Source organism: Glandiceps talaboti, chromosome 14 (genome assembly GCF_964340395.1).
Source record: "Glandiceps talaboti chromosome 14, keGlaTala1.1, whole genome shotgun sequence".
Lineage (NCBI taxonomy): Eukaryota > Metazoa > Hemichordata > Enteropneusta > Spengelidae > Glandiceps > Glandiceps talaboti.
The window spans coordinates 10,070,047-10,094,841 of record NC_135562.1 but is presented as its reverse complement, the minus strand read 5'-3'; the positions used below and the strand labels follow the sequence as shown (position 1 = coordinate 10,094,841).

General features: G+C 36.8%; 1 protein-coding gene across 4 annotated transcripts in view; it reads right to left on the bottom strand.

Annotated features, from left to right (window-relative positions):
- The window catches only part of LOC144445561 (multifunctional protein CAD-like), a 34,910-nt gene that overhangs the window by 3,322 nt on the left and 6,793 nt on the right, over positions 1 to 24,795 (bottom strand). Inside the window, exons 10-39 of one of the 4 annotated variants that reach the window (XM_078135164.1) lie at positions 24,250 to 24,483; positions 23,383 to 23,604; positions 22,185 to 22,373; positions 21,407 to 21,421; positions 19,208 to 19,441; positions 18,831 to 18,962; positions 17,810 to 18,057; positions 17,438 to 17,684; positions 16,919 to 17,017; positions 16,229 to 16,453; positions 15,365 to 15,547; positions 14,658 to 14,876; positions 13,858 to 14,025; positions 13,059 to 13,241; positions 12,542 to 12,646; positions 11,401 to 11,640; positions 10,318 to 10,566; positions 9,800 to 9,964; positions 8,817 to 8,948; positions 8,310 to 8,511; positions 7,117 to 7,232; positions 6,595 to 6,810; positions 6,130 to 6,349; positions 4,353 to 4,714; positions 3,679 to 3,756; positions 2,776 to 2,917; positions 2,106 to 2,302; positions 1,510 to 1,665; positions 908 to 1,009; positions 110 to 204 (exon numbers count right to left, since the gene is read on the bottom strand). In XM_078135164.1, the coding sequence (XP_077991290.1) occupies positions 110 to 204; positions 908 to 1,009; positions 1,510 to 1,665; positions 2,106 to 2,302; positions 2,776 to 2,917; positions 3,679 to 3,756; positions 4,353 to 4,714; positions 6,130 to 6,349; positions 6,595 to 6,810; positions 7,117 to 7,232; positions 8,310 to 8,511; positions 8,817 to 8,948; positions 9,800 to 9,964; positions 10,318 to 10,566; positions 11,401 to 11,640; positions 12,542 to 12,646; positions 13,059 to 13,241; positions 13,858 to 14,025; positions 14,658 to 14,876; positions 15,365 to 15,547; positions 16,229 to 16,453; positions 16,919 to 17,017; positions 17,438 to 17,684; positions 17,810 to 18,057; positions 18,831 to 18,962; positions 19,208 to 19,441; positions 21,407 to 21,421; positions 22,185 to 22,373; positions 23,383 to 23,604; positions 24,250 to 24,483 (5,375 nt within the window). The remainder of the gene's footprint in view (positions 1 to 109; positions 205 to 907; positions 1,010 to 1,509; positions 1,666 to 2,105; positions 2,303 to 2,775; positions 2,918 to 3,678; positions 3,757 to 4,352; positions 4,715 to 6,129; positions 6,350 to 6,594; positions 6,811 to 7,116; positions 7,233 to 8,309; positions 8,512 to 8,816; positions 8,949 to 9,799; positions 9,965 to 10,317; positions 10,567 to 11,400; positions 11,641 to 12,541; positions 12,647 to 13,058; positions 13,242 to 13,857; positions 14,026 to 14,657; positions 14,877 to 15,364; positions 15,548 to 16,228; positions 16,454 to 16,918; positions 17,018 to 17,437; positions 17,685 to 17,809; positions 18,058 to 18,830; positions 18,963 to 19,207; positions 19,442 to 21,406; positions 21,422 to 22,184; positions 22,374 to 23,382; positions 23,605 to 24,249; positions 24,484 to 24,795) is intronic. The other 3 variants (XM_078135167.1, XM_078135166.1, XM_078135165.1) reach the window with 3 other exon arrangements.

The following is a 24,795-nucleotide window of genomic DNA, read 5'->3' as shown; positions in this document are numbered from 1 at the left end:
GAAACTATAAGTAACTATGACAACATAAATACCAGATTTCTGACACCAGGTAACTATGACAATACAAACACATGATTTAAGTCACTGGTAACCATGACAACATACATACCTAATTTCAGACACGCGTGGCATTGGGTGCATCACAACCATTTTGTCTTTAGCTCTTGTCATGATATGTGGGGTTAGAACAAAATGACCAGCAACCTAACAGAAATAAAAACAATCTTGTAAATTGTGTGAACGTTTCTATTCCAATATATATTGACGAAACTTTGCTTTCACTCTATATGTGGGTAAAACACTAATGCCAAACTTCTCTGCTATATAGCTTGAAGTCAAAGAAAGTAGACAACTGCACTGAGTTTCTAGAGTTTTTGTTGGTCCACAGTATTTTACATATAAATAGCAATATATGAAATAAAAGTCATGAAGCAAACTGACTTGCCTGGTATGTCAAGTAACATCTTATTTTGTTACAACTTTAGGAATTAATTGATACTGTGTGGCACTTTGATTCAATATGGCACTGCACTACAAACAACTTTACACTTTAAACTAAATTTGTAACAACTTTCATGTTCGTTGCTACTTTGTATCACTATTTATCAATCTGATAAGATCAAGCCTTGCATTACAACTTTTCAATGCTTACTCATACATTGTATCACTCTTATAAATTACTTTAAACCTTATTTGTAACAATGTTTATCAGTTTATTGATACTTTGAATCACTTTAGACCTTATTTGTAACATTATCGGTTTATTGATACTTTGTATCACTTCAGATCTTGTTTATAGCAATGTTCATTGTCTATTGATACTTTGTATCACTTTAAACCTTATTTGTAACAATGTTCATTGGTTTATTGATACTTTGTATGTATCATCAAGTATCAATCTACACACCAGTGCATAATCCTCTTCACTCTCAAATCGTTCTTTCTGTACACGAGTCATATAAAGTACATCGGTTCCAGGCAGGGCCTCCTCTATGCTTGAATACTCCTCCTGAAGAGACAAACAATGAATTGGTTTATTGTAAGTAAGCAAAGAAATATCATTATCACATTGGTAATGCAGCCTTTGGTTTACTAAGACAGATGCAAACTAAATCTATTGTTCTGCAATGTAGTAGATTACACAAGTGGGTGATAGCGGTTCCTCTGTTGTGTGATTCTAATCACTCTGTGATCAACATAGTGTAAACATTGGAAGTCCCAAAACAGCACTACAAGTTCATAGAACTCTAAATGAACAAGTTTTCAGAGACGCCTCCCCTACTGAGTCCATAATTAAACCAACATCCATTCAATAGCTTATCACTGTTGCATCGACATGTTACGACAATAGTTTTAGTTGGTGTATATCTTAGAAAACGAAAGGCTCAACTACCAGGGTAATATTCAAGAAAAATACAGACACAGAGAAACCCAGACACAAAAAACAAAGTCAGACACACATTCATGCACATAAACCACAAACAACAATTTCTTCCTTAGTTAACTTACCTGTGTTATTCCTCTTTCACTGACATAGTCGTAGACTGATTTTGGCATTTTGAGTTTTGGTGGTGCCACATATCGTAGCTGTACACGGTATAATGTTAGCAGTCTGGCCAAAGAGTGCACAGTTCTGCCATGTTTCAAGTCCCCTACCATTGTGATCTGCCAGGTGGAACGGATATGTTAATTAGACTTTACCAGGTGTACACAATAATTATGTAAATATTACTGAGCAGGTGTATACAATGTTTGTATGTCTTTATCAGGTGTACACAATATGTAAGTATGACTGACAGGTGTATGCAATGATTACATATCTTTACCAGATGTACACAGTATGGTTCCAGGATTTTTCCCAGTGTACATGTATATTATGTAAATATGGCTTTACCAGGTGTACACAATGTTTGTAAATATGTATATTTTTACCAGCAGTACAAAATGCTGTGTGTATTTTTTACCAGCAGTACGTGACCAGTAAGATTTCTAAATAATGATATTAATCTAAAAAAAAGAATGTGCAAAAAATAGAAAGGTAAAAATTGCTTCTGAAGATATGAAATATTTCAATAAAATTGTTAAATAAATGATAGAAAACTCACAATCAAGTTATTAACTGTACCAATCTCTTCTCTGATGGTGAAGACGTCAAGGAGTGCCTGGGTTGGGTGTTCACCTACTCCGTCACCAGCATTGATAACAGGACACTTGCAGTGTCTGGCAGCTTCCTCCACACTACCTGGCTGTGAGTGACGTAACACGATGACATCACTGTACCCTGCCATGGTTTGTATGGCGTCTGAGAAGAGAAACATGTTTTCTTAGTTCTTTCATCAAGCTAATATTCTCCATTGTCTTAAACCACAGGCCTCTTTACAGCACACTTTAAAACATGCTTGCTGTTAGTTGTGTCAGTAGAAACAAGTGTTCTGACTTGTGAGAATGATATTATCAGAATTTCGCCTTTGGATGTCCTGTGTAATATGGAGATCTTTTATTTCCTTCAAATGTCTTATGCAATCTATGTAAAATGGGAATTTGCTTGGCTGCAGCAAGTCAAAAATGTGGCAAAATGTTTTGGTTTAAAGCAATCCATCTTTGTTTTTAAATGGCTGGTACATGACCACAAACTCTAATATACACTTATTACCTGGCTATGTACACTAGTCCATACCCATGTGACAAGGTCTAAGCCAATCACTGAAGGTGAAAATGATGTGTTATAATATTAGGTACTGAAAATAACTGAAAGGAGTGAATAGAACTACCCACCTCGTAAACTCTCTCCCTTTCTATGAGATGAAAAGCCTTCATTGAAATGAAGGACACTGCCTCCAAGTCTATACATAGCTGCTGTGAAGGAATTACTGGTCCTCGTACTTGGTTCATAAAACATACTGGCAAGTACTTTACCCTGTAAATTGAAAGTTTTTTGCGTTATTCAATATGCAAATGTGAGCAATAGCCATGCTACATAGACTAACAAGAAAAACCCAAAAGAAACCTGTATGGATGAGATATGGGCTTGTGGACCCCAGGTCATGGCTGCTTACAGGCCCTCCTAAAGTCAGTCTGCAAAACCCATATCTCGGCCGTACAGATTCAAAATCTATCCAAGATCTCCAGTCATTTTAAGATGACAGAAGATATGGATATATATGCATGTTTTTTCTTTCTTTGTTGGGGTTCCCCATCAAAATTATGGTGCAAGATATGCAAATCTATGCAAATTTTCCTAGATTACTTTTTTACGAAGGTTCCTACATATACCATTGTACATTGTGTAGAAATCTGTAAGTTTTAGCAGATTATTGTTACCAGGGTTACCAAACTTAAGGTTACCAAACTTAAGTGAAAACTGTACAACTAGCGACAGGCATACATTTACAAGCAGAACTTGTCACAAACAGGGAAAGTAAATAAACAAAATGGAGTAATAACACTTGGCACAGCATGTTGGAACTAGACACTTGAATAATAGTTCACAATCACAAACAAATCTAAAGTTTCCATGACATTTCATGTACATGTAAAAAGGCCATAAAACTGTTGTTAATCCAATTCACCTATTCACTGTCACTGTTTTTAAGTCCTGCTTGTAAATGTTTGCCTGTTGCTGGTTGTATATTCAAAATTTATAAAAAATAAAGAATGTAATTAAAATGTAAATCTTACCTTGAGTATATAATCCAGAGATCTTTCCTTCTGAACCATCATTCTCATGTGATGTGCAACATTAAATAAATGATGCAGCTGTAATGATAAACATTATATATTACTTGTAGTAAAACACTGTATTTGCCATCACATGCACCCTTACTAGTACTACATACTACATACTCTATTACTCAAAGCTATATGTCGGAAGTGTGATGTGCATCTGAGAATAGACACTCATTATCAGAGAGAATAGACACACATACATGACCACAGAAGACACACACACATACACATACACACACACCAACAGATAACAGACACATGCATGCACATGCACACACTCACACACACACACACACACACACACACACACACACACACACACACACACACAGACACACAGACACACACACCATCAGATAGCACAAACATATATACACTATCACTGTATCAGAGAGAACACTATCAAACAGCACAGAGACGGACAGTCAACAGAAGACGTCCTATCAGAACAGGGGATGAGCACTATCGGAGAGAGAATACACATTATCATAGAGACATATATACCAGTCCTTATAAGTGAACAGAACAGATGCACTCAGGAACAACATGTTCTATGCAACAACATACGCACACACTGGAGACAGACACCCACACCCACACACACACTGGAGTAAAAAGACACTGACCTGGTCCTTTGAAAGTCTTCTAGCTGTCAGGATATGTTTGCCTATCAAACCATGATTAGGATAGTGTGGTAACAGTACTGGTTGTAAAGCACCATGATGACTTGGTGGGGTAACACTTGACAATCTTGGTATGGTGGCGTGATCTACAGGTGTTAATGGAGCCTCTGCACGGTATGGAGAGCTTGATTTAGTACTGGCTACATTCAATGATTGGTACGCATAGCTTGACACAAACGATGACTTGTAACCAGGTGGAGTTGGTGATGTGAGGTTTTTGATATCATGGAAGTGGAAATGATGGGGAGGTGGAATAAGAGTAGGAGTTGTCGGAGTAGAGTATGGGTAGTCAGAATAGGGATAGTCTGAAGAACAGATAAAGAGAAGCAGACAGACAGATGGGTAGAGAAGTGGGCAGACAGACATGGGTAGATAGCAAGCAATGCAGATAGGTGGAGAAGTAGGCAGAGTCAGATGGGTAGATAGGAAGCGACATGCAGATAGGTAGAGAAGTAGGCAGACAGACAGGGTCACAGACAGGCAGAGAGATAGATGGGTAGATAGGCACAGAGACAGATGGGTAGGACATGAGGCACAGACATGGGTAGAGGTAGGCAGAGAGATAGACAGGTACAGATAGAAAAATGCAGGCAGACACATAGGTACAGATATAGGGAACAGAGAAAGAAAGACAGACAGAGATTGACAACGACAAACAAAATGACAGATAGATAGGTAAAGATAGATAAAAATTAGAGACAGACAGAGACAGATGTGCAACCAAAGACAGACAGAGAGGCAGGTAAACCAAAGACAGACAGGCAAACAAAGATAGACAGAGACAGACAGGCAAACAAAGATAGACAGAGACAGACAGGCAAACAAAGATAGATAGAGACAGACAGACAGGCAAACAAAGACAGACAGACAGACAGACAGACAGACAGACAGACAGACAGACAGAAAGATAAAAGATCGGAAAGACAAGAAGATAGTTACATGGTCACAAAGTTACAAATTGGATGAACATTCACATAAATATTTCAACATATATGCATATTTTTCAACTTTCTCAGTTGAGTTGTATATTTTCTTAATTATCACTTTCAAATATAAAGGCAATGTGCAAAGTCAATACCAAATGAAACACTAATGTAGTGTAGTGTATCATAGTGTAGTGCAGTGCAGTGCAGTGTAGTGTGGTGTGGTATAATGTAGTGCAGTGTAGTATAGTGCAGTTTAGTATAGTATAGTGTAGTGCGGTATGGTATATATATCGTAGTGCAGTGTGTGGTGTAGTGTGGTATAGTGTAGTGTGGTGTGGTGTGGTGTGGAGTTGTGTAGTATAGTGTGGTGAGGTGTGGTATAGTGTAGTGTTGCATTGTACTGTACTGTAGTACAGTATAGTAAAATGTGGTGTAGTGTAATTCACTAATTGGCATTACTGTTTGTAATTATTTCAGGAGTGTTCATTGAAAACACTGTGTTATCGGACACTTTTGTATCTGTGCTTGCCTAGAATAAGCATAGCTCACTCAATGACCAAATTGCCATGGAGAGTAGTGTCTAGATATGCAGAATTTGACTTTTATGACTGCGTTTGTGAGAAAAAATGTGTGGTCAGAGTGACAACAAACTCACAAACTGACTATCAGTGGTGATTAGAGTGACAACAAACTCACAAACTGACTATCAGCAGTGGTACGAGTAACAACAAACTCACAAACTGACTATCAAGGAAAGTACTATAAGTAGCATTATTTTGAGATGCATAACTCACCAACTATTTGATCACCAGCCCCGGCGGGTGGGAGACTAGTACGGTGCACACGTGGTGGTAAGGAGAAGCGATCAACTGGAAGAACTTTCCTTGGTGATCCTGGAGCTGATATGGATCCTGGAAGTGGCTGGGTCTGTGATGGCACCTGTACGGTCAAAGGTCTTGGTGCAGGACCAAGATGTGATCTGACATCTTGACCAAAACCTGGCGACACTAGAACCTATTAAAACAACAGATTAACTCACATGAACAGTCAGGTTTGAATTTCACAAATAATTTCCTGGATTCTCAACAGTGTGGTTTGAAATTCTGCAATTTCTGCAATTCTCCTTGTAAGACTTTCAGTCTTTTGATTTTAAGTTTGCAAAGTTTTAGAAAGTCCTAACCTGTCTGTTAACTTGTTCAACCTCTCCTCGCAATACATAGAGTACCACAAACACTTCTCAATATTCATAACTGCCTTACCTGTCCATCGATATATGCAACCTCTCCTCTCAACACAACACGGCGTACAGTACCACAAACACTGCGTCCAGTGAAAGGTGTCCATCTTGCCTTACTGAATTGTGTATATTGTGGTATGATCCATTCTTCATCTAAATCAACCTCTACATAGGTGTCTTTCTGTTCTGGCAAGTTGAAAATCTTTCTTGGATTGTTGTACAACTTGTCAACAATATCCTGAAAATATGAATATGATTTGGTTTAAATTCTCTCAATAAAACTACACATGATTACCAATTTTATATGGCTAACAATTGCAACAATGTACTATACTGGAGTTAATCTTTAAGTCTACACTAGATTGCAAACAAATTCACTTTGTGTGTGAATGTGTGTGTGTGTGTGTGTGTGTGTGTATGTATGTATGTATGTATGTATGTATGTATGTATGTATGTATGTATGTATATGTATGTACATACTTATGTACATACACGTGTGCATGCATGCATGTAAAATTCAAGTAAATGCAAAAAGGCTCTTACATCCATGGTTAGCCTTCCCTCATTGACAGCAGTAAGTAGTAATGGTAACATTGTTTCCAACCCAGGAAATCCAGGTGGAGGCTTGGCACTGTTCTTCTCATCCACAGTATGGGGTGCTATTTTAGGATAAAAAAGAATTAAGCCAATAAATACCACTAAAATTTCCTTAATGCACACCTTTCAAGTTAAACAACATGAAACGACAGCAACCCCAACAACATTATTACAGCCCATCTTTTTCTCAGCATCTCTGTACGGGAAAATTCCGACCAGACTTAAAATTCAAAGTGTCAGAACAAAAAGACTGTGGTAAATGCGATGTCATCACCAGTCATTTGCCAATAAACCCTTGCAGGACATCCTCAAAACAGCAGAACATAATCAAGTGCACTTGGGCTTTTCAAAGTTGAGAAAGTTACAGAGGTGTATAAAGAGAAGAATAACTTATAAGAAATAAGTCTGACTGGACTTTTCCTTTACATGTAAGTTGATAGCAGTAATCAATACAAGTGTACTAAAAGTAGAAATAAGTCTCACTGAACCTTTACCTTAGGTTGATAGTAGTAATCAATACAAGTGTACTAAAGGTAGAAATAAGTCTGACTGGACTTTTACTTTAAGTTGATAACAGTAATCAATACAAGTGTACTAAAGATAGAAATAAGTCTGACTGGACTTTCCTTTAAGTTGATAGCAGTAATCAATACAAGTGTACTACAGACAGAAATAAGTCTGACTGGACTTTTACTTTAAGTTGATAGCAGTAATCAATACAAGTGTACTACAGGTAGAAATAAGTCTGACTGGACTTTACTTTAAGTTGATAGTAGTAATCATTAATGGCACAAATAAGACTGGAATTTTTCTTTATATCAATGTGGAGATGGGGGGACAAAAGATTCAGAGAAAGGACAATTCAGTTATTTTGGGGGGTTTTTGGTTTCTTTTTGCAGTGGTCTCATGTTATCCCATAATACTTACCATGCTCAGTAGCAAAACAATCTATGATATCCATGTTATCCCATGATACTCACCATGGTCAGTAGCAAAACAATCTATGATATCCATGTTATCCCATAATACTTACCATGGTCAGTAGCAAAACAATCTATGATATCCATGTTATCCCATAATACTTACCATGGTCAGTAGCAAAACAATCTATGATATCCATGTTATCCCATAATACTTACCATGGTCAGTAGCAAAACAATCTATGATATCCATGTTATCCCATAATGCTTCTTGGTCTGCCTTGGTGCATAGCATTGGTCTGACCTGACCTTTACCACAACCTATGACATCAAGGTCATCTGAGGTCAAAAACAGATGATGGGGAGCGACCTCACAGGTCACTTGCATTCCACGTTCCTTAGCAGCACGAATAATCTCGATCTGAAAAGAAGTCATGTGATGTTATGTTTAAGGTCAAAGTTCAAATAAGATTAAACTCTAGGAGTGAATAATGGTTGTTTAATACAGTACGGAAAAAGTTGGCCGTGAACAAAAAAAAATGATCCTTTAGAATTGCTATGGCTTCACCGATTGGATAACATTAATGAAAACAATTGATTGGATTCCAAAATAATGACAACTTGTACAATTTTTAAGATTTAAGCGAGAGAAAAAAGCTATTATATTAACTTAGAATGCTAACGAAAATTACTTTTTTACAAATTATTTCAGACATAAAGTCCTACCTCTTCCTTTCTGGCTACATGTGCTATATGCACAGGTCTGTCATTCAATTCTGCAATCAACAAGATGGCGGCTGTCGTACGACCCTCTGCATGGGTCACAATTGGTAAATGTTTGGGCCAATACTCAAAATGCTGCAAATAAAAATGAACATATGGATTTTTTAAGAAATATCACTAACGACACGGAAACAAAACTAATTCTTCATTTAAGTTTGATTGTGTCTAACTTTGTTACTACGGCTGTTAAACTAAAGATAAGTGACATAAAATAAAGATATAATTTATTCTAAGGCCTAATAAAAAAAATTGTGTGGTTCCGATTATGCTCAATTTTAGAATAGGTGGGGTAGGTAGATTATTTTATTTCATTTTATCTTTTTTTCATCTGTGAGTGTCAAGTTCAGGTTTCCATAGTTTTCCAAATGATCTCTGTGTTATTTATTTCTTCCTATCTGATGTACAGCTATTACAGATTGGAAGAACAGTTTTATTTTGTCTTTTTAAGTTGATGTCAGTTTCCACATCCACTATTGCTCATGAGACTTCACAATTTTTTCGATTTTATCATTTTGTTCTCGAATACATAAAAAAAAAGTTTAGGGTTGGCATGAAAAACTAGGTAGGGTTGGGTAGCCAGAACTAAACAATTATTTTTTTAGGCCGAAGTGAGATGAAAGTGTCATTACCCGGTTTATGACAGGTAATATTTCAGCACAAGGGCACCCATACAAAATTCATAACATTGTTAAAAAGTATTAATCATATTTTAACAGTCTGAATGACTTAGAATTGAAAACTAGTCAGAAAGAAACTTTGAACAATTTGTTTTCTTAAAGTTCCAAAATTTCAGCATTGCCCTAGGAAAAATAGAGCACAACTAGTGCCTTGCTCTATGCAAATTGAGGTCATTATAGGTCACTAATCCATACCATGTGACACGATCTAAGCCAATCACTGAAGGCTATACAAAAACAATGTGTTACCTTCATCCAAGTTGACATATCATCCAGTCTAAGTGAAGTGAACGTTTCATTCAGATACATCTTAAGTCCAGCAGCAGCAGGACCAATCTTAGGCAGAGATTCAGCATTGTCCGGTCCGGCACCAACATATAAACCATAGTCACAGCGGGCACCTAACTTGGCCAACTGAATACACATAAAAAGTAAAAGATGTGAGGATGAACACTTATAGATTCTGTGCCATAGTTACAAACAAAAAAATTTCCATTCAGACTCAACAAAATTGGGATTTGCCATTACTTTCCCTGATTTTTCTTTGACATTACTGGTGCTGGTATAATTATGTTATTCTCCAATATTTTTCTTCATTCAGCCGGAAAATACTCGTGACCTAAGGGTTGTCACTACAAGTCGCTACACGAGTAGTGACAAGGGCCCCTTAGGTCACTTGTATTTTCCTTGGCGAAGAAAAATATTGGGGTATAACAGTTAATTAGTTATTTATAAACTGAAATTCTATGCATCACTAGACATCTTACCTTTTGTGAAAGTGCAAATGAAGCTTGGTCTGTGATTGGTGGATTGGTATTAGGCATCGCTAGCACCATGGTAACGCCACCTGCTAGAGCTGCAGCGGTACCAGAAGCAAAGTCTTCTTTGTGTGTGGCACCTGGTTCACGTAAATGTACGTGGACGTCGATCAAACCTGGCAAACGAACCACACGTGATGATGTGATACAGTCTACGTGAGTTTTCATTGAAGGAGTACCGCCAACACGATGTAACGCCTGTAAAAATGAAAACAAGTGATGATGTGATAGTCTAAGTGAGTTTTCATTGGGGAAGCACCACAAGAACGAAATCTGGTAAAACTTAGATTTGCACAATAACTTAGTACCTAGTACATAATGTGGATGTGAGTATAAATAAACTACTAAGGGAACTCACATATATTTTGTCTACTTTCCTCCCCTTAACAAACACATACTGTACGTGTAGTATAGCACAACAGTACCACAGCAATGTGTAATCTAAAAAATCTAGAATTCATGAAATTATACAGTACACAATCACAAACACAGACACCATTCCACAAACACAATGTGCAAACACACACACACACACACACAGACAGACACACATATGTACACACAGACACATACGACACTGGTAATCCAGATAGACACAAACTAATCTATTGTTCTTCAATGTGGTAGATTACAAAAGTGGGTAATAGCGGTTCCTCTGTGGTGTGATTCTAATCACCCTGTGATCATGATAGTGTAAACATTGGAAGTCTCTCAAAACAGTACACTGCAATCCATGGAACGCTGTCAATAAAACTCTATGAGGCCTCCCTACTGAGACTATAATTAAACCAAGAACCATTCAATAGCTTATCACTGTTGTATCAACATGTAGTGACAATAGTTTTAGTTTGTGTATATCTTAGAAAACCAAAGACTTAATTATCAGGGTAATACCAATTACCATCCTACTAATATCTCAAGCTGGATTGTAATGTTTACAGACAGAATAAGTTGAGCAACATTCGAAAATATAATTTCATTGCATCACATAATATGACTGTAAATTGTTGATATGCACCAATAATCACTGACCTGTACAAATAATTTGACTTTTTTCACATCTGTTATGAGTGGAATCTCTTTATCCACCGCCATACGACGTGTACGATATCCATGCGTGATGAAGTGTGACGCCCGTCTTGATCCTCCGTTTCTCATCGGCAGATTTATAACCAAGTCAAATTGCTTCTCAGAGAGATAATCACTGATGCTACGTTCTTGAAATGACTTTGAGTCACCGGTGTCTTCAAATGGCCAATCAATAGCTTTGATCTGAAATACAGACATATGATTGGTCAATTCATATTCTAAGCTAACCAATCTGCTTTGACATCGTTTAATAAATATCTGCAATGATTGGTTTTTATCTAGAATACAGACATGTCATTGGTCAATTCATATTCTAAGCTAACTCAACCAAATGTTACCATGAAATGTGTATCTTCAATGACCAATCAATGGCTTTGATTTCAATTACAGACATGATTGGTCAATTCATATTTCAAACTAACCAATCAAATTTATCTTTTTCAAATGTGTCTGCAATGACCAATCAATGGCTATTATCTAGAAAACAGACACATTGGTCAATTGATATTCTAAGGAAATTTATCAAATTTACTGCTTTTCATATTCAGTGTATTCCCTGCAAAACAGGGTATCCTACACAAGTCTTAAATGAACTGCAGTTTTAATAGACACTAGAATCTTATAATAAAACAAGTGCATAATATGCCATAGTCCAGTTGTCAGAAAAACAAAAGATTACATAGCATGGCCACTGGGAGTGCTGTTTATTGAGGCAACTTTTTGTACTAAAAGTGAAGGCCATGATAGACAGGTGAGTACTATAAACTTCTTTGAAAAAAATAATCAATTCCAAGTCTTTATGGGCAAATTTTGATTGCAATCTTGACCAATCAAAACATTCTGCCAACTTTTGTTTCTGTTCATTTTTAGGAAATTTAGGAATGTTGTTTTAGGCACAGTTTGTTGACAACTGTATGTAGTACAGTGTGATTTCAACACCCACTTTTCCCCATGTGGGGCGCCCTCTAGTGGCATGTCACATTCAATAATGACAGCACAGTCGGTAACTGGAATAGGACATAATTCTAGGGAGATATCTACTCTACTGACTAGGGGGATAAATGAGACGGTTCTCGATACTTACTTTGATGCCATGTTCACTGTAGAAATCAGCCGTACCAATACTAGCAAACAACTGATAACCGAGATTCTCCAGAGTTCTTACAGACGGTAACAGTTCACTCTTTGCCTGCAAGGTCAAGTTGAACACTTACGTCAGTTTATGAAAAATTAGAGCATATAATGAAATACTGCATCATACTTGCTAGGCTGTTCTGATATACTACTAAGTGTCTATTTACAATACATTGATCTAAGACCATACCATATGTCACTTAATCAGAAAGACAAAAGATTTGTATAGTTTTGCCACTAGGAGTGCTGTTCAGGACACCGGACCATACCATATTCTACGCAATATCAGAAAGACAAAAGAATTGAATTGTTTTGCCACTAGGTGTGCTGTTCAGGAGCAGAAGCAAGGGAAACAATAGAATAAGGTCTCTAATAGTGATATCCAGGCCAGAAATGCTTGTAATACCAAGATGCACAGGTTTGAAAGAGATCTGACAATTTGTTCACCATCTCCCAAGGAGACTTACCTTGTAACTGCCGATAGACAACAGAATAGTTTTCTTTGGGATCTTAAATCCAGTACTCATCATAGCTTTTAGATACGCTTCATATCGATCTTCACCAAAACATGCCACTTCCCCTGTACTTGACATCTCAACACCCAGCATAAAATCAGCTCCAGCAAGACGTGAAAATGAAAACTGGGGACACTGAAAAAGAAAAATAGTATTCAGTTAGTTGTATTAGCATTTTGAGGCTCAAAGCTACAATTATGACTAAGTTTCTCAAAAACCCAATCTGGCACTAGTCCTGGTTCAATCCTGGGACTAGTTCTAGTCCGGGATCAGTTCCCGTTCAATTCCGAGACTTGTTCTCGTCCGGGATCTGGGATAAATCCCACTCCTAGTCTTGAGCCAGTCCCAGTTAAATTCTAGGATATATTCCACTCTGGGAATAGTTTCAGTTCCTGTCTGAGATTGATCCCAGATCCCATGTTGGACCAGTCCTAGTTAAATTCTGGGACAATGACATTTTTGGGCACAGTCCAAACTCCAATGTGGGACTGGTCCAAGTAGCAGTTAATTCAAATCTAAGTTGATTTCATGTACATGTATGTACATACAAAGGTCAGTGACAAAACATTGAAACTGAATTTGATATTTTTGAAATATATTCTTACTTTTCTTTCATACATTGTTTTTCTTACCAAGAAAGCAATAGGTCCAACGAATAAGCAACTCTCAGAGACTATATTACAAATAAGAAACTATTTCTGCAAAAACTTTCATGATTTCCATATTCTTAAAAAACTGATTTTAGACCTACCTTGACACCAACTCTTCCATTGCCATAGATAAATTTGAGTGGTTCAGTTGGTTCTCCCATAATGACGTCAGTTGCCATGGCAATAAAATCATGATCCAATGTTTTGGAAACAAATGGGAATGACCTTGATACTCTGACATTACATTCTATCACTTTCAGTTTGTTGTCCTGGAATAAGAGACGAAAGAATTTATTCAGTTGAAAGACACAATAGTAACAGCCTGTAATCACTACTTTCACACCTATTATAAATAGTTTTGTACTGCACAACATTTTTATACTCATTCAATGCTCACATACCTATCTACATAGAAATGCTACTACAGAAAGACCTTGGGATTGCCTTCCATGTGGTAATGCTAATTTCACTGTCTTTATTTTGCTGAAGTTTTGTTGGATAAAAAAGTAGGTGTGTGTGTGTGTTTGCGTATGTATGTGTGTATGTATGTATGTATGTATGTATGTATGTATGTATGTATGTATGTATGTATGTATGTATGTATGTATGTATGTATGTATGTATGTATGTGTGTGTATATGTATGTGTATGTGTGTATGTATGTATGTGTGTATGTATGTATGTATGTATGTATGTGTGTGTGTGTGTGTGTGTGTGTGTATGTATGTATGTATGTATGTATGTATGTATGTATGTATGTATGTATGTATGTATGTATGTATGTATGTATGTATGTATGTATGTATACATGCATTTACAAACTATTGGAAGTACACATAAATAACTTATAAGTTATCTCTGGCCATCAACTAAGGTAATTATATTACTCAGTATAAGTTACCTTAGCAATCAGCTGTAGGTTGAATGGACCTGTCACTTCTAGTTGCCGACCAATAGCAGTAACGATAGTATAGATCTTATCAAGGGTCTCTTTATTTAAATCTTGAGGCGGCGTCACTAAGGTAGCATCACCTGAATGCACACCTGCATTCTCCACATGCTCTGATATTGCCACGGCAACAACCTCACCATCCCTAGCAACTGCATCTACATCAATTTCCTTGAAATATACAATGCAGATTCCATGTACATATATTGATATTTGACCATTGATAATAAAATTCCTACTTCTCAACAAAACAATGTCTACATTGAGTCTGTATACTGGACACAAAAGAAAACTGTAACGTAAAGAGAGTCTGAAATCTATATTCACATTTTTTCATTCAGATTATCTGCCAGTCAATCTGTCAGTCTATCAGTCAATCAATCAATCAATCAATCAAAAAAGATTCCAAAGCCATCATTCTATTCAATGGCACTGAAAGGGTAAATCTACACTGAATGCTTGTTGAACAGATAAATCTTCAGTTTGCTCTTGAAAATATCCAGATTTGACTCCAGGACTGACCACTTCTTTCTGTGCATTAGGCCAACATGAGTTCTAAGCTAACATAAAATACCAAAGTCCAAAACAGTTTGATTAAAAATATCTTCATGATGAATTTCAATTATTTGAAATTACCAAACACTAAAGACATTGTTTACCTTTGCCTCTAGAATGAATTTAGAAATGACCACAGGATGGTCCTTGGACACAGCGACAGCATCACTGAGGTATGTCTCCAAATCATGATGTGAATGAGCCACATTCATAGCAGCTCCACTCAGTACATACGATGGTCTGACCAATGCTGGGTAGCTCACTTCATCACAAAACTTCTTAGCAGTCTAGAGAACAACAGATAGGCATAATTTAGAAAAGTGTTCAAGAGGAAACAGTAACAGAAAGAACACAGATTATGCATGGATTTGAGTGGTACTAAAGAGGTGACGATATCAGAATTATTTGAAGGTTAATACAAAATATGCATGGGTTAATATAATATTCTAAAAGCCACAGTAAGCTGAACAGTTCACAGTTTTCTGACTTGTATGCTCAGATATTGCTTCTTGAATTTAAGCACACCAGTGTACAGGGTTTGTGAAGACTTTGATATTTTAAAACTATGAAACTGTCATATCGATAGTCCTAGTTCAAATTCCAGTCGGGTCCAGATCAACTTCCATTCTGGACCAGATTAACATCCAGTCTGGAACCAATCTCTGTTCTAATGTGGGACTGGTCCAAATAACAGTTCTATCTTGTTAGAAGGTGATTACATTTATGAGTACAGTGGTGAAAGACGGAATATTGGAAGTCACTCTTTGTACTTTCTCTTTCAAGTTATTTCTTCCTCCAAGCAAAATGATGGACCAAGCTAACTAGAAGTTCTTAGAGACTATGTTAGGAAATAGGACATACATCTGGCTCTACAGTTTATTTACACTTACTAGATATAGACACATCAATGGAGTAATTTGTTCAAATTTTAACGAAATCTTTCCTCACTCAGTAAATCTAGTGATTACCTTGAGATCTGTCAATTCTTTCCATTGAGGTTGTTCAATTCCGATATTATCCAACATACGGGAAAACTTGAAGCGGTTTTCAGCGCTATCAATGTATTCTGGTGAGGTACCAAGAATACGACATCTCTGACGGTGTAAAGACATAGCAATGTTGTTTGGTAATTGTCCACCCATTGATAGGATTATACCTTTGGGATTCTCCCACTCATAGATATCCATGACAACCTGGTGAAATCAAAACAAAAATATTATAACCAAATTCTTTTAACTCTGCGAGTAGTAATTTTTTTGATAACATCCATGAAAACTCATTCTTGCATTATTTACATTGTTTCTTTATGATGTATGGACAAGAGTAAAAAATTGACTTAAATGTCTCATTAGAGAAAGTTTTCATGATTTCAAACTAAACAAGGTGCACTATTTTATGAAATTGATAAAAACTAGGTTGACCCCCTAACTTACCTTAAATGGAATCATTAAAGTAAAAGTTTTCCATCATACCCCTTAATTTACCTCAAATGAGGTCATTAAAGTAACCCAACATATACCACCTAACTAACCTCAAATGAGAGTTCATCAACGTAGAATCTGTCTCACACATATAGTCTGTGCTCAGTTTCTGGGTGTACCCCCTAACTTTCTCTAAATGAGGTCATTAAAAGTATCCCATCATACCACCTAACTTACCTCAAATGAGAGTTCATCAAAGTAGAGTCTGTCACACATATCGTAGTCTGTGCTCACTGTTTCTGGGTTGTAGTTGATCATAATTGTCTTGTGTCCACACTGAATAAACAAACAAAAAGGTTAAATGAGTTGATCTATAATTCTGGACATTCAAGCAAAGAAAGAAAACAAAAATGACTTTACTTTGTTACAGGAAAAGTTTATTCAGTCTTTAGAACAATTGTATTGATTACTGCTATCAACTTACATATGATTTTTTAAGTGTTAAAATAGCACATCAGTTTAACTTATTCAACTTTGAAATCTTGTAAAAAAAAAAAGAAAAAAAAAAGCCATACTCCACTTGACATGTGTTTGGCCATTTTGGGAATTTCCTGCAAGGGTTTATGGGAAAGCTACCGGTGATGACATCACATTTACCATAATCTATTTGTTGTGACATGCTTTGTGTTTGTATCTACACTTTTCCTTACTCTTGTTGGATCCTACAACACATGCAACACATTCAACGCAACTCACCTTTCTGAGTTCCGTGATACAGCCCACAGCACACCAATCAAATTCAACGCTACTTCCGATACGATACACTCCCGATCCAAGAACAATGATATAACCACCGGGGAAGTCCAAGTCATTACTTGTACCGTTGTAAGTCAGATATAAGTAGTTTGTTTGGGCTGGCCATTCTGCTGCCACTGTGTCAATCTGTTTTACATACGGTGTAATCTCTAATGTTTGTCTGGCTTTCCTAACAGCGATCTCCGTACTGAAATGAAATGTTTCAAAGTGTATGTTAGTATGTTGAATGTGACCAAACAAAAATCATGTCGTGATGTGTTCTGTGTCTATTCTCTGTAAACATGAAAAATATATTCTCCAAATGAACCTTACCTTTCAATAATCTTGGCTATCTGTTTATCAGAGAAACCTAGTTGCTTGGCACGAAGTAGGAGGTCTTTTGTCAGATCTTCGCTGTTCCTCAAAGTTTGTAACGTCTGCATACAGTCGATAATATTCCTAAACTTGTAAAGAAACCACTTGTCTATCTTGGTCAGTTCATACAATTTGTCGATGCTATAGCCTGCCTTCATTGCTGCAGCCAGCACAAAGATTCTTGTATCAGTTGGCGTCTTCAAATCCTGAAAAACAAGAAATTAGACATCATTTTTTCAATATTTTTCATCTTAATTTCATATCCAAAATAAAGAGGCAAATGACTGTTGTTATCTGTTAAAGATAAAATTCAGTCAGACTTATTTCTGCCTTTAGTAATGTACTGATTATTACTATCGACCTAAATATGATTTTGAGTAATAAGATAGCACCTTGGTAACTTATTCAACTTTGAAATCTTGTAAAGAAGCCCTCACGGCATTTGACATTTGTTCAGCCATTATAGGGGATTTCCTGCAAGGGTTTATGGGAAGTGTCATTCTAACACCAGGGTTTTCCCATCAACCTTTGCAGGAAATGTCAAAAATAGCTGAACACATGTCAAATGCAGTAGGGCTTTTTGTTACACGAAGTTGAGGAAGTTAGTGAAGTGTTATTTTATCACCCGGATATACAAGTTGATAGCAGTAATCAGTACAAGGGGCAACACTAAAAATGTAAAATATTGCATGAGTATATCATTCTATGCATATTGTAAATGTAATTGAATATTCTGGTCATATTGTGAAGACGGGAGGACTCCAATGAGCTTTACTGAAGGGCGAATAAATGGGAAACGAGGAAGAGGCAGGCCCACAATGCAATGGGTGGATAACATTACTGCCTGGAATGGCGTAGCCTCTCTTACTGATAATGAGATAGAGGGGCAATGGAACGGAACAGCTGGCATGAACAGACATCCAACCTCCAATGCAGAGATGGAACACGACTGACACTGATATTATTGTAATATCATTACCTCCTCAGATACTGTCGATCCATCAAATCCAAGATTAGATTCATCCACCATTCTCAGTGCTTTCTGGAAGGCTTCTTCAAACTTTCTACCAATGGCCATCACTTCACCAACACTCTTCATGGAACTACCAATCTGAAAAATTATAAACAAAACAAAAAAAGAATTGTAAAGAGCTAGAAGTCTTAACAACATCAAACAATGAAGAACTTTTATAGATCTACCAATAGACTGTGATATATGTCGTGTCGCTCCGCCCTTACTGGCTTCCCGAGAGGGGTTGACCGATGTGTGAGGGCGCCCCGTCACTGCATACCTTACAGACTAATCTACCAACAGCTGAAGTAAAATTTAACATTTCAACATTTACGAAATCTTACCTGTTTGCTGACTTTGCTGAACTTCTTGAGATCCCATCTTGGTATCTTCACAACACAGTAATCAAGACTTGGTTCAAAGCAAGCTGTGGTAGAATTAGTCACTGAATTTCTCAGCACTGGGAGTGGAATTCCTAGTGCCAACTTGGCTGCTACGTAGGCCAATGGGTATCCAGTAGCTTTACTAGCAAGTGCTGAACTACGAGACAGACGGGCGTTGACCTCAATAATGTAATACTGTGGGGAAAAACACAATTTGAAACACTTTATTCAAATAGTTCAGCATTCCAGTTGGTAAATACTGGAATGAGAGATAGTCTGGTGTCGAAGGGGAACACCACTCCAGGAAGGAGAGACATTTTCACAAACTATTTATTCCGGAGAGTCATTTCATGATTTTACATCACCTACAATTTAACTTGTAATTTCAGAGAAATATCAACTTGATCTTGTGCCTCTCATGGTGTATCTTTGATCTGTGGAAATTTCTTATCCATTGCATGATGGGAGCCAGCAGAAATAATATATTCATGGGTGAACAATGAATATTCATGACTACTCAGTGCTTATTCCCTTCAGCATAAAACATCCCCCCCCCTTTAACCTCTGTCATACTATGCTTTTGATAACTCAAAAAAATGTTACGTTTGAACACATTATAGTTGCTGACTTGTTCATAGTTACGTGTCCTCAACAAATTCTTGTTAAACTCAGGATGAAATTCACTCGTAATTCTGTACTTATCTTTGACATGTAAGAAATATTTACATTTATACGGGAATGGAACTACTTATAATTTTACATAAAACTTGTTATTTTAGTTGTACACACGCTTATTATTTGTGACTTTTACAATAATGTATTTTTACTAAATTGTCATGGCATGGTGCTGATATTATTTGCATAATTCAACCTTAATACCACCGTTCTTGTTGGCATCCAATCACACAACAGAATAGAAATCAGTGAAGCAGCAGAGGCCAATCAAACAACAGCTTTAAAATCAGCGTCCCATCACACAACTGCTTAGAAATATGGTTAATACCAGCATCCAATCACACAACAGAATAGAAATCAATGAAGGAGCAAAGGCTAATCAAACAACAGCTTAAAAAACATTTTAATATCAGCATCCAATCACACAACAGCATAGAAATCAGTTAAATGTCAGTGTCCAATCACATAACTGCTTAGAAATCAGGTTAATACCAGCATCCAATCACACAACAGCATAGAAATCAGCATCCAATCAAACAATAGCTTAGAAATCATTTCAAAGCCAGCTTCCAATCAAACAACACCTTAAAACTCATCACTTTATTATCGACAACCACCTTGTTTTAAGTGTGATATGCAAAATGGGTATATCAACGGTGGTGATGTCAGTGTTGAAATGACACTGTATTGTAGACAGATGAGTTGACATGAGATACAACTTGCCGACTATCATCAAAGCCCACAACCATTTTACACTAACATGGACAATTATTTGATTTGCACAAACAGTTCAAAGTTTTAGCATTGAGCTTATGATCTGACTTGGTCAATGATCCTCATTGGAGTGACAAATTCCATAGTGAGAACTGACCATTAGGTGGTGGTATGATCAAATTGGAAAATTATTTGTTGACAAGCATGGAGAAATAGCTTACTGTATACAACGAGTAACACTGAAATAAAGCACTTTCTCTATGTGCTACATCTATATCAAGTGTAAAAATAAATTGTTTCAATTGGTTTATATACAAGCCTAGCATGTGTGGCCTTACTAATGCAGTCAATTAGCAAATGAAACTTTTATAGTTGATATGGATGCTATAAACAATTGTGGTACATACAGACAATGCTTTACTTTAGTGTTATGGGTTGTATATTATCTGAAAGTTCTGAATACATTTTGTACTTTTCACCAATCAAATACAGAGATGGTGTTTTGGTTGACATTAACTTGGTTTGCGGTCTGACTGTACAAAGAACTCTTGGTTTGCATTGTGACAGTACAACTACAAGCAGTCTGGAAATTTCTTTTAAGCAACTCATTCTCACAACATAGTCCGCAGATTGAGATGACGAGATATCATAGCTTTGAATTGATACTTTTGAGTGTTCTGGTATGAGTTGTTTATTATGTAAAGCAGTGGCTTAATGTTAATGATGCAAAGCCCATGATTGAAATCACGCTGAGTAAAACACAAACTTTACCTCTATTTTTCCATCCTGTGGAAACAAATTAGAATGAATCTAGCTTAGAAAAGTCTATAAACCAAGAAACTTAAAAAAATTTAGACACAAAAGCACTGTAAATTATAGATGCACTTTTTCTATTTGATCCACACGACTTGGGTCAGGGAAGTATCATCAACGACTGCAACATATAGACTAATACATAACATTTTAGTTTTGTTAAAGTTGCACTAGATGCACTGGAACATGTTTTGAATCTATTTCGGTTAATAGCTATAATGACTTACTCATAATATCGTACACCATGATCAGTATTGAATCACCTGTGGGTAAACATGTTTGTGTAGCAGTACAGAGTATGATGATACAAGGAGTTTCTTTCAGTTTTGAATCATCACATGTTTAAGGATGGGGAATACATATTCATCAAAATGGCTTAGTTGTCACACAGGTGCTAAGCATGTACACGATTTCTAATTATCTAAATTACAGCATTTAGGATTCACTGTAAAAACTTAATATAAAATGTTCATGGTCCAACAAAGATTTAACCAGCTAACATTACATGATCATCCCCTCTAAGAGATAAACCCTCACACTAGTGTGAAAGTGTACGAAGTCTATGATGTTATGAGTATAAAGGATAAAAGAAACTAACAGTATACACTGTGTTTGCTATACATTAGTTTGTAAGATACACCATGATGGGGCGCCCTCACACATCGGTCAATGCATGATAGAGCCGGCCAGTGAGGGCGCACAACACGACGTACCTTACAGACTAGCTATACTTTACCTGTTGTGATTCTGGGTTGAGAGCATATTGTATGTTACATTCTCCAACAATGCCTAGATGACGGATCACTTTGATGGCTGTTGTACGTAGTTTGTTGTATTCTATGTTAGTCAATGTCTGACTTGGTGCTACCACAATAGATTCTCCTGTATGGATACCTAGGGGGTCCACATTCTCCATGTTGCATACCTAGTGTAGTGAAAAAATTTTAATTAAAAGGAGTTCATATGTTTGAGATTTTATACACAAGTTCTCTTCTCTTCCACTTTTTGATTGAGAAACAGACATGATTTGAACAAATCACTTGTCCTTCTTCAGTGTCTAACTGGATCTGACAGAATGATCCAAATTTGCAAGAGGTGTTGATGAGTAACCAGAGGTGTGAAAAGGTTAGCTTCAATATATGTAAATTTAGGTGTGAAAGTACTTGTCAGTTATGTACATCTAACTGTCCACCTTCTGTGATGATGTCACTGTAGATTTGGTGGAATGTCATATTTTCCTACATTGGCATTGGACGGATTGTTGACTTTGATGTACATGGCCACCAATAATCTTCTTTTATCCATGTTAGAGATTATATCTACAGCTTGTGGTCACTTCATTCTTATTAAACTTTCAGAACCCTTGTAATTAAATGGGGAAGACCTCAGTTTCTCTTAAGTTGTACCATAATTTATGGGAAAGATAGTGACCTGCTAATAGTTCCCTAATTATTCAGGGATTAGACTGAGTGGGCGTGCATGTTTCCCATGGACCCCCAACGAAACGTGGGATTCAAATCTTCTGGTTTAAAGATCAGCAGAGATGATACACCAGTAGATAGATGTATACACTGAATCTAAAATGTATATACAAGCCATCAAAAGAATGACCAAGTTACAGTTGGGGAAATCTTGTACAATTAGTTCTCCATGTGTTACATCATATAACCATACCCTATACATGTAATATCAGACTATTTCAACACCCCTAACCCACCATCCCCAACAGTGTGCCCTCTAAGTCAATTTGATGCACCACTGATGCACACATTTTCTAGTGACGCACCAAAATTTGGTGTTCCCCTATCTCTCACTATGTGGTGACTCACAAGAAATGCCAGTTTTTCTCATTTTGACTCGCAACAAAATTTGGCTAACATTAGAGGGCACACTGATCCCCGATGAATACAGCAAAGTAAAAGACAATATCTTACCGTGATACAATTATCATAGCCATCCCTTACAACTTCATATTCAACTTCTTTCCATCCTTTGAGTGACTTATCAACCAGTACTTGGCTGGTGTGTGCAAACGCAGTGTTAGCTAGTTGTATCAACTGCTGTTTATTGTCAGCAAATCCTGATCCCAGTCCTCCTAAGGCGTATGCTGCCCTCACTAGTACAGGATAGCCTAGTCTCTCACCAGCTGCTACAACCTATGATAAAGAACACAAAGGGTATTAACAGTGTTCTCCCAACTATAGAGAAAGCATGGTACAAACACCATCAATGTTATCTAGGCCGCCATGCTTGGCAGGTTTCTACCGTGCTTCAAAAGCATTCTACCATCCTTGAGCTTTAGTAATCTTTGAATGACAAAATCATAATAATACTTTCACATGAAGAGACATGTCTGATCCCAATGTCCATGTGACCAATGTGTTCAATGTGTTAAATGTAAACATGTAGCAGCATATTCTTAATTCTGTTCTCGTATGTTATTCGTTAGTGTATATTTTTTATATTCTGTATCTACTGTTTTTAATATGTTCTTGTTTGTTTATGCCATTTGTTGTAAGTGGATGGTTGCTCTTATATAGGTGCTTGCCACCTGTGCGACTTTTCCCTGACTTTTTGTCGAAGTTTAATAAATAAATAAATAAATAAATGTCAGCGTTTGTTCCAGTGTTGAAGATACGCTACTATTTTACATGCTGATCACTATGCAAACCAATATGCAAATGACCAGTTTTATATGTAAATTAATATGCAAATTAGTCACCATCTTTGCATGTGCGATTGTTCCTTAGGTCATTACGAATTCTTGTCATGAATTTCAGACAAAAATAATCATTACTTACCTCATCGATTGTATAAGCTGCTTCACTAGGTGCTACTTGTTCACCAATTTCAAACATTTTGTCGGCAAACGCCTTTCTATCTTCAGTCATAATAATAGCAGACACTGGAGTTCCTAAAACTTTCACATTGTATCTATCAAGGATGCCTTGTTTCTTTAACTGGATTCCACAATTTAAACCAGTCTGTCCACCAAAGGATAGCAGGATTCCGTCGGGTCTTTCACTTTTTATGACCTGTTGTTTGAAAGATAGCAAATCATATGATGAACAATTATGGCAAAACTGAGAGGGTCCATAATAAATATTTATAATCCAAAGCAATTTATAACTTAAGCAAAATTAAGGAGACTGTGAATTTCTTTTCAGGATTGTAAGCACTCAAAGTTCCATTCCAATTCCCAGTTCCATTTCCACTCTGGGACTGGTCACAGTTCCAGTCTCGGAATCGTCCCACTTCCTGTCTGGAATGGTCCCACTTCCAGTCTGGGAATGCTCAAACTTCCAGTCTAGGAATTGCTCCACTTTCACTCTGGCAAGGGCCCCACT